This window comes from Galleria mellonella, unplaced genomic scaffold (assembly GCF_026898425.1).
Source record: "Galleria mellonella isolate WM207_F2 unplaced genomic scaffold, CSIRO_AGI_GalMel_v1 utg257, whole genome shotgun sequence".
Classification (NCBI taxonomy): domain Eukaryota; kingdom Metazoa; phylum Arthropoda; class Insecta; order Lepidoptera; family Pyralidae; genus Galleria; species Galleria mellonella.
In genome coordinates, this window is record NW_026442054.1 from 324,578 (window position 1) to 343,597 (window position 19,020).

The following is a 19,020-nucleotide window of genomic DNA, read 5'->3' on the forward strand; positions in this document are numbered from 1 at the left end:
TCTAGAACTGTCGGAGTCATGAGTTAATTCAATACCACTGACATATCTTATTTTTTCAGTATATATTGTCATAGTCGTAGAATACTGACGGATCTATATATGTAATATTCGTCAGATCCGTCAGTATTCTACCACTATGACGATGTCGCACTCGAATGGATTTTGATAAAATTTCTATGCGACCAAACTGTAAGTATATTTATTTAGATTAAAAAAGAATTTTCCATCCAACCAATAACAACTAACAGGTTAAGAACTGTCAGAGACAGGTGTTAACAAACATAAAGGAAAAGAAAAAAACAATGCAACCGAATTGAGAACGCCCTTCTCAAAGTCCTTCTTCTTCTTTTCTTTTTGAAGTCCGTTGAAAAGGTCTTTTAGTCTAAAATTGTAAAATGTATTATTACAGGCGGTAGCAGTGCAGATATATGAGGAGAGAGCGCGGATGCAGTTGATCCTGGAGCAGCAGGAGCGCCTCGCAGACACCTCGCTCACGCTCGAGATGCAGCGCATCGAGGCTGAGCAGGTCAGCATTTTTAGTCTTTTTTTTAGATTCATTCGTTCGTTCATTCGATGATTTTGGTGATGTAGCTGTTCATACATTGCCTCACTGTCTGGTATTTTTTTATAACACTTATTATAGCAAACAAGCAGACGGCCCACCTGACGGAGAATGGTAACTGTCACCTATAAACATGAGTAGTACTATGGACATCACCGAATACACCGAGATGGTACTTCTCATATATTTTCATTCCTGTGAACCATGGTGTTGTGTCTCTTTACTCTGTAATGTCACTGCCATATCTCACCCTTCAAACTCACCTCTCTCCTTCATGGCAGAAACTTGTATTGGATAGAGATTTCCATACAGACAATTTTTGTACAAAATCTCCCGATGGTCACAATACAGACATTTGTGTTCATGAGTATGTCTGTTTGTATTCTATGTTTAATATGTTGTCTATGTGTATGTATGTTTAATATATAATGTCTAATAGTACTCTATTTTTAATATGTGTGTAAAAAAACTTAAGTATTCCTATCCTTCTTTCTTACTCTGTTGAGATTCTTCTTTTTTTTTTTAATAGTTGACTTTTCGAAACTATAGTAGAATCACAAAGAAATACTATTGCATATACTTTTGTGTAAGTTCACATAAATACAGTTTGTTTTGATTTCATCAGTTTTCTAGTGCCCATAGTACATGTTTTACTTAATTTGGAATTAGATGGATAGGTTATATATGGCAACATCTGTACATTTATTTATTATTATATCAACCATTAACTATCCACTATTGAACATAGGCCTCCCCATAAGGGGGGAATTTGCCAGTAGTTATCATGCTTGGCTTGCTGGCAATTGTAGTTAGGGTTTGGTGATATTTTAAGAGAGACCCTGCTGTCTATCCCTCTGCCATGAAGTTACCTCAGTTTAGTCCCTTAGAGGGGATGATTTTTGAGATATTTTAAGAGAGACGCTGCTGTCTATCCCTCTGTCATTAAGTTCCCTCTGTTTAGTCCCTTAAAAGGGATAGCCCATTCTAGGCTGGGACCACAAAGTGTACATTGTAATGTACAATATTTCCCCGAAAACGGATATATTCAATATCGGAATGGATGGTTTTTTTTCCACCATCTATGTCCAGCGGAACTTATTATATAGATATGGGATATATTGAAACTATTCATGCTTAATTGATGACGCTTTATTATATTGACGAGTGGTATTTATACATTCATTCAAGGACTGGGAGAAGGTCCGAGTCCAACGCGAGAGTGAGCAGCATGATGAGGTGCGAGCGATGTTCCTTCTGCGCGAGCAGGAGATCATATCGCAACTTATGCAGCTTGAGAACAAGCAGTATGATATGGTGAGTATTTTTATTCTGTGACACTTGATATAGAATATAGCAATATCTGTGTGTTGGTAACGCCGCAGTGATGCCAGTATAGATTTTTTTTCTTAATTTTTGGTACAATTTGTCTTTGGATTTTTATGGAGAATTTTCTTTTTATTTTCTAATGTGGACACAAATTGAATAAAAAACATAGTGGAATTTGGTCTACCTCTCAATTTTTTCAACAATAAAATAAAATATTACATTTGGTAATATACTAAGTTAAGGTACTAGATCCAGAATGGCAACATTGCACAATCGTTCGGATCGCCCAAGAGAAATGGGTTAGATGATAGTATCTTCGCGGACGGCTTTGAGTACAGTCGATTTCGTAGTTATATTAAAAATAAAATCAGATATTGCGCGTGCGACTAGTGGAAACTCAAAGACGTAGACTTGTAACCATTTTGCGCACCTACAGTGTGTTTCGTGGTGTAGAAACGATAACAGCAGAGCTTGCGCGTGCGACTAGTGGACAATCAAACACTTGAACTTGTAACCATTTTGCGTATCTACAGTGTGTTTCGTGATATAGGAACAAGAAAACCTAAGTTTACGCGAGCAACTTGAGGAATACCAAAGGCGTGAACGTGAGGACGCAGCCCGACTTGCGGACTCTATTGCCAGCGCGGCCCACGACAAGGAGGCAGAAGGTACGTCTTAATTTAATATTTAAACTTAGTTATTTATTAATTTTAAAATTTTCACGTCTAATTGGGGCGAAATATGTGGACTTTATATATTTCTTGTAAATAAATATTTATTAATTTATTTAAAAATGCATAAATTTAAGTTTATGTGTGTAGGTGAATTTATATAAAAAAAAAATGTTATGGTATGTTGGAACAATTCCTTATTGGGTTTCCCGATGTCTTTTGTCACACAAAAACGTTATGGTTTTATTCGAAGCACAAATGAAGCCGGCCAGGGCCGGGGTGTTGTATATATTTTAATAGGTTCAAATGAAATAGCGACCCCCCCCCCCCCCTGCACTATAGGTATACACTGGCGGGACACCAGTGATCTTTATTATATGTAGCACTGGGGTTTTGTATTTGAACGTTTTTGTTGTAATTAAATGTAACACTAGCCGGCAATATCAAAATCGACCAATTTTAAACCTCGAATTTGACTGAAATATAAAATTTTGAATATAGAATGTACTTATACTACGCAGTATAGAATATATATTTATTTTATACTGCGTAGTAAATAAATGCAAGAGATTATTTATAAAGGTACATTTAAATGCAGGTGGTACAGGACCGTTCTTTATGGCAGTCTATGAAGGGGGGGGGGGCTTATGTCCAGCAGTGGACGGATAATGGCTGAAATTATGATGATGATATGAATATTACAGGAAAAATAAAAGTATGATTTTAACTAGCACCGTTTTTGAGAAATTAGCAAAAAACTTCCAATCAAATCTACATTTACAACTTATTTTTTTTATACAACTTAGAATGGCAAACAAGCTGACTGCCCACCTGATGGAAAGTGGTAACCGTCGCCTATAGACATGAGCAGTACCATGGACGTAACAGAGTATACTGTTTCGCCCATGATACCCCCCATGCGTTGCCATTCCCGAGGACTCAGGTGTTATTCCTCTGTACCCAGTAAATTCACGCCATATCCCACCCTTCAAACCGAAACACAGCCATGCAAACACAGCTGCTTCACGGTTGAAACACGAATGGGACAGAGGTACTCAAGCAATCGACTTTTGTACAAAGTCTCCCTCTTATATTAGGTCTGATCGCTAGTTACTCATATCATCATTATTTCAACCATTATCCGTACACTGCTGGACATTGACCCCTCCCACCCCCCCATAGACCACGGTAAGCACCGGCCCATAATTATGACTAAATTCAACGATATTTTCCATTAGTCAAAATTCTTATTTGTTCTAAAAACATGTTTACCTGATTGTGTAATTAGCTAATTGCTGTCCTATCCACACGTTTAGCACACATTTAAATGTCATTAGGACATAATTAGTGTAAAATTATAACTCCAAATAACAATGAGTTAATTGCACGGTATTGGTCGATGAATGGGGGTGTGTAACACGTAAATATCTTATCACCTTACTGTAACAATAATTTGCCATTTGTCTCTTGTGTGATATTATAATTGCCAGGTTAACAATGCGTTCATTATGTATTTATTAATTAGTTCAACTTCTTATTAAAATTGGTCGATGAATGGGGATGTGTTAGATAACACGTAAATATCTTATTACTAACAATTCCTTCCCCCTGTCTCCTATTAGGTTAGGTAGAAACAATGGAACGCCAAATGCTTCGGTTTAAACAGCCCTCTTTCGCTTCCTTTGCATTTTTCCCGTGGGTGTCGTTAGAGGGGACAAAGGGAGGGCGAGGGATGGGCAGCAGTGTCCCTCTTAAAACATATCTAAAGTCTAAACTGCGGTTGTCAATTCTCCGGTCAAACGTGGTAACTACTGACAAAACCTTCCAAGGGGGAGGCTTATTTATTTATTCATTAAAAATAATTACAACATTATGACAGCAAAAGCCAAATCAATGTTATAAACCTAGTGTGCTAACATACAAATTTATAATAAAGGTATTTAACTGGACTCCAGATATGTCTGAACCGCTTCTAATATCTTTGGCAGACTACTACTAGAAATATCAATGTAGTTTATAATATTTATTAATAACCGTACCGCGTGAGTTAAGGGAGCGCGCTGAAGTAGGTTAGTTCTTACTGGCGGGACATTAAACGTAACCGGATGACGGCTTATGTACAGCAGTGGTCAGTTAAAGGCGATCTGATGATGATGTTAAAATGTTTTGTGTGTAAAGGGGCTAAAACTAGAAACAGTTTGTGTACGGAACCGACGGCGAGGGACTCACATTTCATTTTGATTTTACTGAATGACAATAGAATGGTAACTCCGCCTGCACTAACGGTGTACACTAGCGGGGCACCAGTAAGGGTTGATAGGTGAGAATGAAAAGGCAGGTCAGGTAGCCTATCGGGATGAATACGTTTGGAATTCAGCACGATGGTTCCCAGTGAGGTTACGGGAAGGTCGACCTGGTTGGGCATATTGCTAGTGTCCTTTAGTCCTTGTTACTAATAATCCCCCCCCCCCCTCCCGCCCTTCTCATTCGCTTCGATTGACACGAGCGTGTATTTGATCAGCGGAACGAGCGCGCCTAGCCAGCGAGCAAGCGGCTGCTGAACGTGAATTGGAAGCGAAGAGAGCTCGCATCGCAGACATGCAAGCACAGCGCGTGCAGCTCGACCAGCACCGCGAGCAGCTGCAGCAGCAGCGCCTGCGCAAGCAGCACGCCTCGCGCCGCGCACGCAGGGTGAGTGCATACACTACACATATACTGTGCCTCCGTACACGTGCCTCGAGGGAAACGGATCAACTTTTTCATACAGTTTCGCGTGATTCCTTCATGACTTCTATATTTATTTTGTCTTACAATTTCTGCATATTTTTAATGCGTAAACATTAATTTTAACATTTTATTAAATACAGTGAAAGCTAATAAATAAGCAACTCATTTGAACCAATTTCAGTAAAAAAAATCGTATTTGGAAAAGTCGCTTATAGGGGAAAAAGGAGTATAAATATATGTACTTACCGTCTGGAAAATATTTTTACTTATTTCTTTGACTAACTGAGCTGTGTAGAATAAATAAAATGTAAAGAATTTTGCTTATAGAGAGATTGGTTATATAAAGCGTTCACTGTATATAGGATACTGATAAAAAAAAAAAAAAACATATTAGCTAATTTGACTAACTGTCAAATTAGCTGACAAAAAGTTGACCCGTTTTTGAGGCTCGATGCTCTATCTATATAATCTAAGACCTATTTTATATCGCTGCAAACGAACATGCGGCTCACCTGATGGTACGTGACTACCGCTGCCCGTGACAGTACACTTGCAATACTAAAGGCATTGCAGGTGTGCTGCCGGCCTATATGTTTAAATATATATGTAAAACTGAATGGATTTTAATTCGTAACAGTAAATATACTTAGCGTCATATAAATATTGGATTAGGTTAAATCCCTCTTTATACATTACCGCTCAAAAGTATTTCTTTGAACTAGCAACCCGCCCCGACTTCGCACAGGTGTAAATCCAAAAGAACATTCGATGTTTTATTATTATGCGGTAGGAAAATGTATTGTATTTCGGGAGCTTCAACTTGTGATAAGCCATCATACAGGTTTTTTTCAATGGATGATAATGGAATGGTAACCCCACCTGCGCTAACGGTATACGCTGGCGAGGCACCAGTGAGGGGTGATAGGTGAGAATGAAAAGACAGGTCAGTCAGACCATCGTGATTAATACACTTGAAATGCAGCGTGGTTTTCAGTGGGGACCACGTGGTGGTCGACCTGATAGGGTATTTCGCTAGCAATAGGACTGGGAGTACGCATTACTGAACAAATGAGTTTTTTATTAGTTTATCCTTACTAGGGTGAAAGTTTTGCTTTAGGACTTATTAATTGTTCAAGCGAACGATGATTTCAAAGGAAATTGAAGGCGTTTGAAAGGTATTGACAAATCGGTAGGGATTATAGGTATCCTGGGTATGTGCGCTATTCGTGTTTCTACCGTGAAGCAGTTATTTGCATGGCTGTGTTTCGGTTTGAAGAGTGGGATATGGCGTGAATTTACTGGGTACAGAGGAATAACACCTGAGTCCTCAAGAATGGCAACGCATGGGGGGTATCATGGGCGAAACAGTATACTCTGTTATTTCCATGGTACTGCTCACGTCTATAGGCGACGGTTACCACTTTCCATCAGGTGGGCCGTCAGCTTGATTGCCATTCTAAGTTGTATAAAAAAAAAATGTCTGGAAATACTGGACCAAACTTAACAAATGACGTGTCGTTCTCACTCTTTGTCTTAGGTCAAAATGACTTTACTTAAGTAGGTTGTGTACTTAAGCTGTATAAGTTACTATAGTTTTTAACTATCCCGGAAACGGAAACTCTTTAATTTTTCGTGTTATTTATTTTAGTTTATTTTATGTGTTTGCTTTACATGAACTACTCAGGCTGTGCACATAATGTGATTGGATTATAACCTAGCCGAATCACAAATGTAACTATTATATATATATATATATATATATATATATATATATATATATATATATATATTCAGGGATGATCCAAAACATTTACGGACATTAGCCCGTACAGGTAAACAGAGAGAGAAACGAAAAATTTTAACGTAATCTGGATGTGTTCTCTTTCACTTCTAATATCTCCTTGACTCGGTTTTTAGCGTTTTTTTTTTCTATGTACAGACATTCGACCTCTACAGTTTTATTATATGTAATGATTTTTTTTCATGATTTCTAACTTTTTGAGAGTATATAATAATAACATAGGCTATGTTACTAAGAAAAGATATAGCTTTCTAATGGTTAAACAATTTATAAAGTCGGCTGAGTCGTTTTTTTGAGTTAAGCCATATAAGTCTTTCCTCTAAATAAATACTAAAAGTTTAAATATTGAAAATAATAATAGATAAATAGATAAATAGTTTTTATTACCACTAATAATATTAAAAAATAAAAAAAGAAAAAAACAATTCATTTTGCTGGCTATAAATGATGAAGTAGTTTCATCTAAACTAATATTAGAAAGAGGAAAGATTTGATTGTTTGTCTGATTGTTTGTTATGATTCAACTCAAAAACCTACTAGACTGATTTTGATAATTGTTTCGTCGTTAGAAAGTTACATCTTTGGCGAGTAAAATAGACTATTATACAACTATTATATTATAAAATATAATATAAAAATAGCTGGAATATTATAAAAGCTTTTCGTGGGGTATATGTTCCGTAAATATACCGCGAATACAGAAACCGTGAATATAGAAAGCTGAACCACTTATACAGCGGCGATAGCATTCGACAACATGCTTTAGGCGTAGTTGTAATAAGGTTTTGTTTTACTTTTTTATTAATCCATTTGCCGACGCGTTTATAAAGGATACCTAATCCTTTTAAATAATCTGTACCGATTATAACCGCGAATATAGGAATTGGGTAGCATTTTTTTTATCCGCAAATAGTGAAAACGTGAATAAAGGAAGCGTGAATAAAGAGCTTTAACTGTATTCTCAAAAAGTTACGAAATCTCTATCTAAATTGGAACAGTGTAACCCAAGGTATCAAAATGTAGCCTATATATGTTAGTCATTATTTTGCGCGCGCTGCAAAAACTGTTGAGGATATATAAATATATATACATTAATAAAACTCAGGAGTACTTATAAACAAATTCGCGATGGTATATGGTTAACTGTTATAGTTAAGCCACAGTAACGGGTTTTGTTTCAATTATTAAGTTTAACTATGGGTGGGTTCGAATATGTTTGATATTGGTATTTTGATATTAATCCTCATCCATTTAAATGGTTTGATTACTAAGACTAATTATATACGTGTAAATATTTTTTTATACAACTTGGAATGGCAAACAAGCTGACGGCACACCTGATGGAAAGTGGTCACTGTCGCCTATAGACATGAGCATGGACATCCGTTTCGCCCATGATACCCCCCATGCGTTGCCATTCCTGAGGACTCAGGTGTTATTCCTCTGTACCCTGTAAATTCATTGCCATACCCCACCCTTTTATCACTTTAAAATATTCAGGTCGGATTTTTCGTTTAGAAGTTATGTCGGGCAAAATTGCGACTTCAAAGAAATGCCGACAATAACATTGTTTTCGTTTTATGACCAACGGTTGACAAGTAATAATAGGCAGTTTATGACTTGACTATAGACAAATAGTTTGTGGTGTTGTATAGGCAATGAAAGCTATTTTAAATGTTTTGAATGAATAAATATAACACTATAGTTCCCTTTAATAAATTTTACAAATTATAAAAATTTATCTGGTATTTCTACACACAGTACGATTGTTTAATTACGTTAAAGCAAAATGGAGAGAGAGCGATCTTTTTCAGGCATCCTGTAATTAAAATCTTGCTTTTTATGCAACTTAGAATGACAATTAAGTTGACGGCACACCTGATGGAAAGTAGTAACCGTCGCCTATAGACATGTCCGGGTCTGTTTTGTTTGCAACAAAATGCAGGTGGCCAATTAATTTTGAGCGGTAGTGTATATTATATAGTAAGAATAACTTAGATTCTATAGATAGTGTCTCCATAGGAATGTTTCGAGAAAAGCAAGTCAACTTTTTTTTATATAATTTTGCGTGACAAATAGTTATGAGTTAATTCTTTATAACTTCTATATTTACTTTATTTTATAACTTTTGCATCTTTTTAATGTGTGAACATTAATTTTAATTATTAAATAATACGTCAAGATATATTGTATGCGTAAATATATAGAATACTGACAAAAAATCGAGTCAGCCAATTTGACAATTAGCTGACAAAAAGTGGACCTGTTTTTGAGACTCGATGCTCTATTTATATAATCTAAAAGTATAAATTAATCAATATAAATCATCCCATGTGTCATAAATTACAGTATTTATTTCTGTCTACCCTAATGGGAGATAGGCGTGACTGATATGTATGTATGTATGACTCTAAACTCGAATGGAAGCAGAAAATATTAATATCAAATCAAGTAAATAAACTGCAAATTTATCATTACGCCTAGTGTCCCGTTAGTGTAGTGTAATTAGTTCCAAACATTTATTTTATTTCTAACGGTATTTCCTAAAAAAAAGATACACATTCAGGGATTTTTAAAGGATTTTCATTTTCTCCATTTTTTTTTATCTATAAACAGACTGCAAACGAATGCTATTAAATGTCTGTCATAAAAAAAAAATTATTTGTATTTGGCTTTTAATTTTGAAGTGATTTTTTTATGGGTAGTAGTGAGATGAAGTCCAGCGATGGTTTTATTAAATATTTATATTGTGTCGGTTAAGGAATCCTGTTTTACTTATATAATAATATAAATAATAAAAATTGTAACCAGGTGGTGTCTGTACATGGGAGGTAGTTAAGGGAAATTACTATAAGGGGTCCTTATAAGAGATATAGATAATAAAATAGTAATTTATAGAATTTTGTTTGTCTGTTTTTCTCTCTGTATGTCTGCTGTATGTTTGTTCCGGTATCACTCAAAAACTACTGCACTAAATGCGATGCGATTTTCACAGTTGTTCTCCTGATGATGTAATTTAAAAACTGGTGTATGTTTTATCGATACAACATCTAGAAGTGGTTTATTTCATTGGTTTTCTTATTTCTGAAATCAATGCGGACCGAGTCACGGGCTAAATGCTAGTTAATTATAAAATTTGCCACTGATGACTTATGGAACCGAAACATGGCCCTACATGATTGCCTGTATGCAAAAGTTTCAAACTACTCAGCGGGTTATGGAGAGGGTTACGCTCGGAGTCTCCTTGCGTGATAGAATCCGAAACGAGGATAGCCGCAAAAAAAAAAAAAAAACAACGTAACCTACATAGCCTGAAGGATAAGCAAGCTGAAATGGTAATAGACTAGTCACATAGCTCGAAGAATCAATAACTGATGGAGAATAAAAACGCGTTCCTGGTGTTACGGGTTATGTTAACCCCGTTTATCATCAGACGGGCCGTATCCTTGTTTGTAACCATAGTTAGTATAAAAAGAGTAATATTTTCCGGCAGCAGGACGATGACAGTGACTCGTACATGGCGTCCCCGGACAGTCCCGGGGCGACCGGCCTCAACCGGTCGCATTCCTCACCGAATATACCGAAAGTGAGTTTGGTTTTCATCACCGTCATTACGTCATTTATCTAGAATCATCCGTACAAACTAGTTTTGTAGTTTTTCTAATAGAATATTAGCTATGATGATGAGATGAGGTCCTGATTGTTTTCGCTCACTGCGATCGCATCGACTTCACTATTATTTCTACTAGCTATGCCACACAGCGTCGTCTAGTTTGGAACTAGCGTGGATTTCTACTACAGTTAAAGCTCCTTATTCACGCTTCCTTTATTCGCGTTCTCACTATTCGCGGATTAAGAAATTGCGACCCAATTCCTATATTCGCGGCTGAAGATTTCTATATTCGCGGATCTAATCGGTATATATTATTATTAAAAAGGATTATGCATCCTTTGTAAACGCATTGGCAAATGGACTATTAAAAAGTAAAACAGACTTTATTACAACTACGCTTATAGTATGTTGTCAAATGCTAACGCCGCTGTATAAGTGGTTCAGTTTTCTATATTCACAGTCTGTATTCGCGGTATATTTACGGAACATATACCCTACGAATAAAGAGCTTTTACTGTACAAGTAATTCCCATATGCGCAGGTGGAGTACCAGTGGCTGATGATTTATGATAAATGAGACTTGATAGAGAGAATGAGGTCAGTTAGCCTATCGTGATGAATTCAGCAGGCCGGTTTCCAGAGAGAACCTCGTGGAGGTCGACCTAGTAGGGTATATTGCTAGCAATGGGGGCTGTTAGACTCCATTACTAGCAATCTCTTCTCCCTTAAGATGGGGATATAAGACAATTGATAGAAATTACAATTTGACATACATTAAAATTCTTATATTTGGGACACATGTGGGGGAGGGAAGGGGGAGGATTGACTGGCCCCTAAGTCCTATTGGTAGTAATAATAGATCTACCAATAACTCTAATTCCGTAATTTAACACTCGAATTTCGTGCTGAAGGAAATACGTTCATATAGATAGAAAACTAGACGCTGAGTGGTGTTTTGTCGTCGTAAACCCAACATCCATCCATGAAGTTGTCCAATGATGAAAATCCTAGTATTTTGAGAACATTTCGTTGATTTTGTATTGAGTTAAAAGTTTGATAATTATAATAAAATAGCCCACAATTTAAACTGAAACAAAGCCATGCGTGCAGAACTGTTTGGCGATAGAAGACATAAGGCACTAAAGATATAATTAAAAACAATACTATTTGTTATTAACATTGACAATAATTTGTTAAAAATAGATGCAGTCCGTAGAAGAGGACATGATAATACCGATTGTGGATCGTAGCACGAAACCGGCAAAAGTGGCTCCCTCCAGTGACATGTATCAGCGTGATTTCCAGCCAGTGTGGGGACGCGTGGTGAGTACTCTTTTAATGTCTTACATTCATACAATTTTAAATACATATAATGGTAAAAGCTAAATCTTTTACCATTATATGTATTTAAAATTGTTTACTTATTATGTCAGGTATATGTTGTCTACGATACCAGGGCACGACCCAAATCTAAAGCTAGCTGCAAGTTGGAATCAATTTCATTGGGTTTCTTTCCTATGGAATCCACGTATATTTAGTGGGCAATAAGCTAATATGTATTGTTTTATTGTAAGTTGAAGGGGCGTGCCATGTTAACGTAGGCAATTTATACAGAAAAATCTAATATACTATAGATAGAAAGCTCCATTTTTTTTTAATATAATTCTAGTTTGTAAACATATTCGGATATCTCTGTACATATTTAGATAGATAAGACTTAGTCGGTAGAGAATGCCTACAGCTTTGCGTCCGCCTTTAGCACATTTTATTGGTGCAATAAAGTCTAATAACAAATAATAAAACTTCACTTTAAGCCCTTCTTTGTATTTAGGTCCAATGAATAGTTACAAAATATTTCTTTTTAAATTACGGTATGCGTAGATGCAATAAAATGAATTATGTAACTAAAAACTATAGTTACATTTAAGAGTTACCCGAAAAACATTTTTACGAAAGTAAAAGTGTTTATTAGATGTCCATATTTTATTATTGTATCCATTCATAAGTCGGTTACCACAATGTTCAGCAATGCTTCTGTTTAGTTTAGTTTTAAATGGAGTTAAAAGTGTAGGACGAATTAAAAATGAATTTCTTTTATTTTCTTTTTAACTTTTTAAATGGACAAATCATTACAAGCAAATACCTAATTGAATTGAGGTGTGCATGAGGCAGTGTGGGGGTACCGTTTATGTTGTTTTATTAAAATTATTGATAGATACCAACATCAGAAGTGGGTGTTTTTTTCTCTGATTCAATTAATGTAGGTACATATCATATAGGTACATTATCTTTGTTTTGTAGCCTATGTGTCTATTAGAATTCAATAATTGTACATTTAGTAATTTGCTTAAAAACCAAAGAGGTTAATTTTCCACTATGTCTGGTGTTTGTGGACTGTGAGAAAGCCTTTGATTCGGTCGAGACATGGGCGGTACTGCAGTTCCTCCAGCGGTGCCAGATTGATTATAGGTATATCGAAGTGTTGAAGTGTATGTACAGTAAGGCTACGCTGTTTATCCGAGTACGGAATCAGAGTACGAAACCTATCTCAGTGCAGAAAGGTGTAAGACAGGGTCACGTCTTATCTCTGAAACTCTTCACAGCTGTATTGGATAAATGTTTTCAAACTCTTGGACTGGAAAAGATGTGGTATAAACATCAATGGCGAATACATAATTCACCTTCGATTTGCCGATGACGTAGTAATCATGGCGGAATACCTGGAGAATTTAAATACTATGCTCAGTGACCTCAATGGTGTTTCTCAATAGATAGGTCTTAAGGTGAACATGGACAAGACTAGGATCATGTCTAACGTCCATTTCTCACCTATACCGGTTACAATTGAGAACACTACGCTTGAAGTTGTCGATGAGTATGTATACCTGGGACAAGTTGTCCAAATGGGTAAGTCCAACTCCGACCGAGAGGTCAACTGACGAATCCAACTCGGCTGGGCAGCGTTCGTAAAACTACGCCACATCTTTTCATCCAAAATACCTCAGAGTTTGAAGACGAAGATCTTTAACAAGTGCGTGTTGCCAGTGATGACTTATGGAACCGAAACATGGTCCTACACGATTGCCTGTATGCAAAAACTTCAAATTACTCTGCGGGATGTGGAGAGGGCTATGCCTGGAGTCACTTTGCGTGATAGAATCCGAAACGAGGATAGCCGCAAAAGAACCAAAGTAACCGACATAACCCGAAGGATAAACAAGGTGGAGTGGCAATGGGCTGGTCACATAGCTCGAAGAACCGACAACCGATGAGGAAGAAAGATTCTTGACAGGCGACCTCGTATAGGCTAACGCAGTGTTCTTTTTTTAATGGATGATAATGAAATGGTGAACCTGCCCGCGCTATTTCAGTTATATAAATAAAAAAAAAAATTATGATCGCTCTTAAGTCGATATTAAATCAATGCGTACCTCATAGACGTCGCCCGCGCGGCATGCGTGACGTCCACGCGAGTCAAGGCCCGGAATCCCCACCGGTGCTAATCCGGCGAGCGTGCGCTATTACTCACTAATCACCCGTACATTGTTCAGCGTAATTATAAACCGCTAGCTGTTGCACGTGGCTTCGTCCACTTGTCGTTTTAGTACATTTTATCGGATTTTTTTTTTATACCACTGAGGTGGCAAACTAGCATACGGCCCACTTGATGGTAAGTGGTTACCGTAGCCTATGAACGCCTGCAATACCAAAGTTATTACGTGCGCGGTGCCGACCCTGAAGAAATCTCTTTACCCCCCTTTTGACATATTGCGTAATTTATTAAAAAGAAATGCAGTCGAATTTGGAACCTTTTTAAAGTGTATAAATTGACGCAGAGTACGCATTTGTGTTTTAAAAGAACGTGACAAAATAAATAAACGATTAAAGAGTCCAAACATATGACAGTCTACTGATGTCTAGTTTTTTTTTAATGGACGATATTGGAATGATAACCCCACCTGTGCTATTGGTATACGCTGGCGGGACACCAGTGAGGGATGATAGGTGAGAATGAATTAGTCCATCGTGATGAATACACTTGGAATTCAGCACGATGGGACCATGTCGAACATATATATATATATATATATATATATATATATATATATATATATATATATATATATATATATATATATATATATATATATATTATCGATCGATCCCTTTAGGTATTCTATCGTGTTATACCGCCTTGTATGCACCGGGCCAGACAGTGCGACGACATCGTCACACCCAAACAAATATTTGATATAAACAAGTCTGGAACATTCTGAAAGAAGATATGAATGTTTGATAAATTAGGATCGCAAAGGGAAACTAAACATGCTTTCTATTTTCAACCGACGTCTAAAAAAAGAGGTTCTTAATTCGATTGTATTTTTTATGTCATTTATTAAGTAATTTGAAAAATTCTTTATTTTTTATATCTGAAAGGATGTAGTTACAGATTAGTTTTATATTATTAATGTTATTGAAAGACGGGCTTTTTCAGGCAAACCTGTGACACTGCGATCTTTCCATGATCTTTTGTGCTCGCCCTTTTTTAATGTTCGCTTCTAATTTTTATCAGTGATAGGAATTTTAAGATATTTTTTGTAGCGATGTTTCTTATCTCCTCAGAATATAGTATATTTTCCAAAGGAGTTATATGTATGAGTGGGCTACAGCCATAAATTAAGTGCTGCGGCGTTTCTTACTCATTGTGACAAAATCTGCAAACATTTTTCTGCAAACAATTTGCAAATAAAGCCTAGTTGGGCCATGTGCTTGTTTAGTTTGCAGTGTCTAGTGAGAGGCCTTTTTAATACACACATATTATTTATACTCAAAAGAATTAATTTCTTAGAGTAATTTTCTGAAGCCGCTTAATCAAGGCTTTCTAGTGACTTAATCCTGGCAACAGGAACCAGCTATTATTTGCTGCTTCTAAGTTTTCAAGTTTGAGATGTTCGAACTTTAGGCTTCGAGGTATGCCACAAAAAGGTTCTGGTCCTATTTGGCCATTCTTTGCCCCTTCCTTTGCTAATTGATCAGCTGTTTTATTAACATGAATATTTGAGTGAACGGCATTTCTCACACGAACGGCAATAATATAAAGGCAGTGTTAGATATTTTACTACCGCCCAGTAAATTACAATTTCCTTACGGTTAATACAGAAATAGCACGGGCGCGGTGGGCGAGTGACCTCGACCGCCGCAACTTGGATTCTAAAATTGTGCACGGCGATCAATTAATATTATTGTACAATATTGATTTATATATTAATAAATTATTGTTTACTGATGATTTATTAAACAAGATAGAAGATCGGCAGTGACCGCCCTACACGGACGTGTGTCGTTCAAATAGGCGACGTGCTGAAGAAGGGCCGAATTAAAAGTACTCGTAAACGGAGAGAGTGTATGAAAAGATTGATGAATGTGGAGCAAGCGAAAGAGGCTTGTTTGAATCGAAGCATTTCACGTTTTATTGTTTCTGCCTACCCCGATAGAAGACAGTGTGTCGGATGTTACATTATATGCTAGGAAATTGAATGATTAAAATTTATTTTTAATAAGTAATAGTAATACATGGTCGCACCAATAATTTGCTCTATAGACTAGGACACCGTGTGTTAAGAGGCAATTTAAATCTAGGTACGAAGTTTTAATGTTAGTAAATTATATATATATATATATATATATATATATATATATATATATATATATATAGGCATAGAATGGACCACCTCTTCTTTCCCGTGGGTGTTGTACGAGGTGATGAAAGGAATTTAATTATTATAAGCTTAGTGATGGGCAGCAGTGTTTCTCTTAATTCATCACCAAAACCTAACTGCGGTTGCCAACCCGCCTGCCAAGCGAGGCAAATATTGGCAAAACCCCCTTATAGGGAAGGTCTATCTTCAGCAGTGGATAATTGACGGTTGATGCTATAATCATGATGATGAAATTACATATTATTTCACATGTATATATATTTACTGGGTACAGAGGTATAACACCTGAGTCCTCAGGAATGACAATGCATGGAAGGTATTATGGGCGAAACAGTATACTCTATTATGTCCATGGTACTGCTCATGTCTATAGGCGACTGTTACCACTTTCCATCAGGTGGGCCATCAGGTTGTTTGCCATTCTAAGTTGTATAAAAAAAAATTCTCAATATTTGAAAATTAACTAAATTCAAGTATAACGGTCGAAGTATAAAGAACTATTTTGCAAAACACTGCTTGTTTATATCATGTGAAATCCTGAAATCAAAATAAAGTAGTTTTTTTACGGAGGGCACGCGTTTTGTATTAATAAATCGCTATCAATCAAACAATAGCGGGCATTTTCCTCCGGTTGGCGTGGCATTGACGCCTTTCAGTCGAACACCACTCTGTCGGGAAAAGTGTGGACAAATAATACGAATCCTGTTTCCTATAGGACAGGCTCAGCCTAGTGTAGGAATCAATAATAAATTGTGTGCTTATACAAACATACTTTGTTAAATAAATATATCTTTATCCTATCTTATCTTATATATATTATAAAAGAGTTTAAATAAATATATATATATATATATATATATATATATATATATATATATATATATATATATATATATATATATATATATATATTCTGGCGAAGCACCAGTGCAAGATGATAAGTGAGGATAAAAGCGTATCAACTAGCCATCGTTATGAATTCCACAAGAATTAACCACGATGATTTCCAGGGGGCACCGTGTGGAGGTCGACCCGTTATGGCATTTTGCTAGCAATAGGGCTGTTAGATCCCGTTACTAACTGTCCCTTTCCCCTCTCTTAATATGTATTACATATATTAAAGATCTTAATGGCGCAATGTTAGGCATGTTCATCAGCATCATCCGATATGATATCAGCCTTTAACTGTCCACTGCTGAACATAGGCCTTACCCTTGCGCAGTTTTGTCATTAGTTGCCACGCTTAGTAGGCGTTAGTTAGTTAGGCTTTGGAGATATTTAAAGAGGGACGCTGCTGCCCATCCCTCGCCCTCACTAAGTCGCCTCTTACGACACCCACGGGAAAGGAAGTGGCCTATTCTATTGCTTTGCCTACATTCTAAGTTGTATAAAACAAAACAAGAATTCGTTTTATATTTTGTATATAGGTAACATATATCCCTATACTTTTATCGTGAGTCACTCGTACAAAGCCGTGAGTTACAGCTAGTGTTCCGTTACAATTTCCACGGAGAAATAGTAATTTACGTAGTACCTAGTATGCCAAAGGTTTACATACTAGATTTGTGAGTGCGATTACAAATTTTATATAAATTTGGTAATTTCTCTTACACGCAAACCAACGGATGTACTATAAATCATATAAGGCGAGGTATTAAAGCAGAAATCTCCAAATACCTATAAGTGATATGTGAGGAGAGAGGTTCTTGTCCAACAGTGGGACGTAGTTGATTCGGACGACGATAAGATGTATTTGTTTGTATCTTTTAGTAGTTTTGAGTTCCGTGGATAATATTAGGCCAATGAAAGGACGACGTTCTGAATTCATCTGTATCTTTGTACGTTTTACATGATAACATCACCGATTCTAAACTGATTTTGATATTTTTTTTGCAATCGCTAGAGTTTATTCTCGTTATGGTCCCATATTGATATTGTGAAGATGGAGACTGCCTTTTTTTAACATAAACAAATTGTTGCAAAGTGCAATATAAAGTGTAGATCGTACTTCGTACAGATTCTACATGTGGACATTAGATTCTGCATTTTTAAGTAAAATTTAAAATATTTTTTAAAATAACATCCAATTTACATGAAAAGGTTTTGCTGGAAGAAATCTCTTAGTCGAGATAAGCTCGCCTTTGTACATTATGTTTATAATGAATTGTGGTTAACATTATATTTTGTGTACAATAAAGAATAAAATATTTATCTCAAATAGTAACTTTTTGCGTCTAAAAATATACTCGTTAAAAATACGTGATATAGTACAAAATGTTGATTTAAGAAATATAAAAAAAATACTCTAATACCTCCTATTTGACTATTATAAATTACTACACGATTAATAAAACGAATTAATTTCACCACTGTTATTGTCCGCCTCAAAACACTGACACCCTACTCACCCCCAAGCCGTGCCACCCGCGGGGTTCAGACGGGCCACGTGAAACTCAGTAATGCCACAACGATGCCCACGACGGCCCGTTCGCGGGCTCGCAGGCTGACAACATTGTTTATGGATAATCAAAGATCGAGAGAACACGTTTATTTCATAATAAAACAACAAAAAAGCAATTTTCAAATTCACCCCCAAGCGT

The 19,020-nt window shown here is 36.4% G+C and overlaps 1 protein-coding gene across 3 annotated transcripts in view; it reads left to right on the plus strand.

Moving 5' to 3' along the window:
• The window catches only part of LOC113510305 (ubiquitin carboxyl-terminal hydrolase 8), a 49,916-nt gene that overhangs the window by 19,925 nt on the left and 10,971 nt on the right, over positions 1–19,020 (plus strand). Inside the window, exons 8-13 of one of the 3 annotated variants that reach the window (XM_052894936.1) lie at positions 410–526; positions 1,751–1,876; positions 2,439–2,556; positions 5,081–5,250; positions 10,581–10,673; positions 11,904–12,023. In XM_052894936.1, the coding sequence (XP_052750896.1) occupies positions 410–526; positions 1,751–1,876; positions 2,439–2,556; positions 5,081–5,250; positions 10,581–10,673; positions 11,904–12,023 (744 nt within the window). The remainder of the gene's footprint in view (positions 1–409; positions 527–1,750; positions 1,877–2,438; positions 2,557–5,080; positions 5,251–10,580; positions 10,674–11,903; positions 12,024–19,020) is intronic. The other 2 variants (XM_052894937.1, XM_052894938.1) reach the window with 2 other exon arrangements.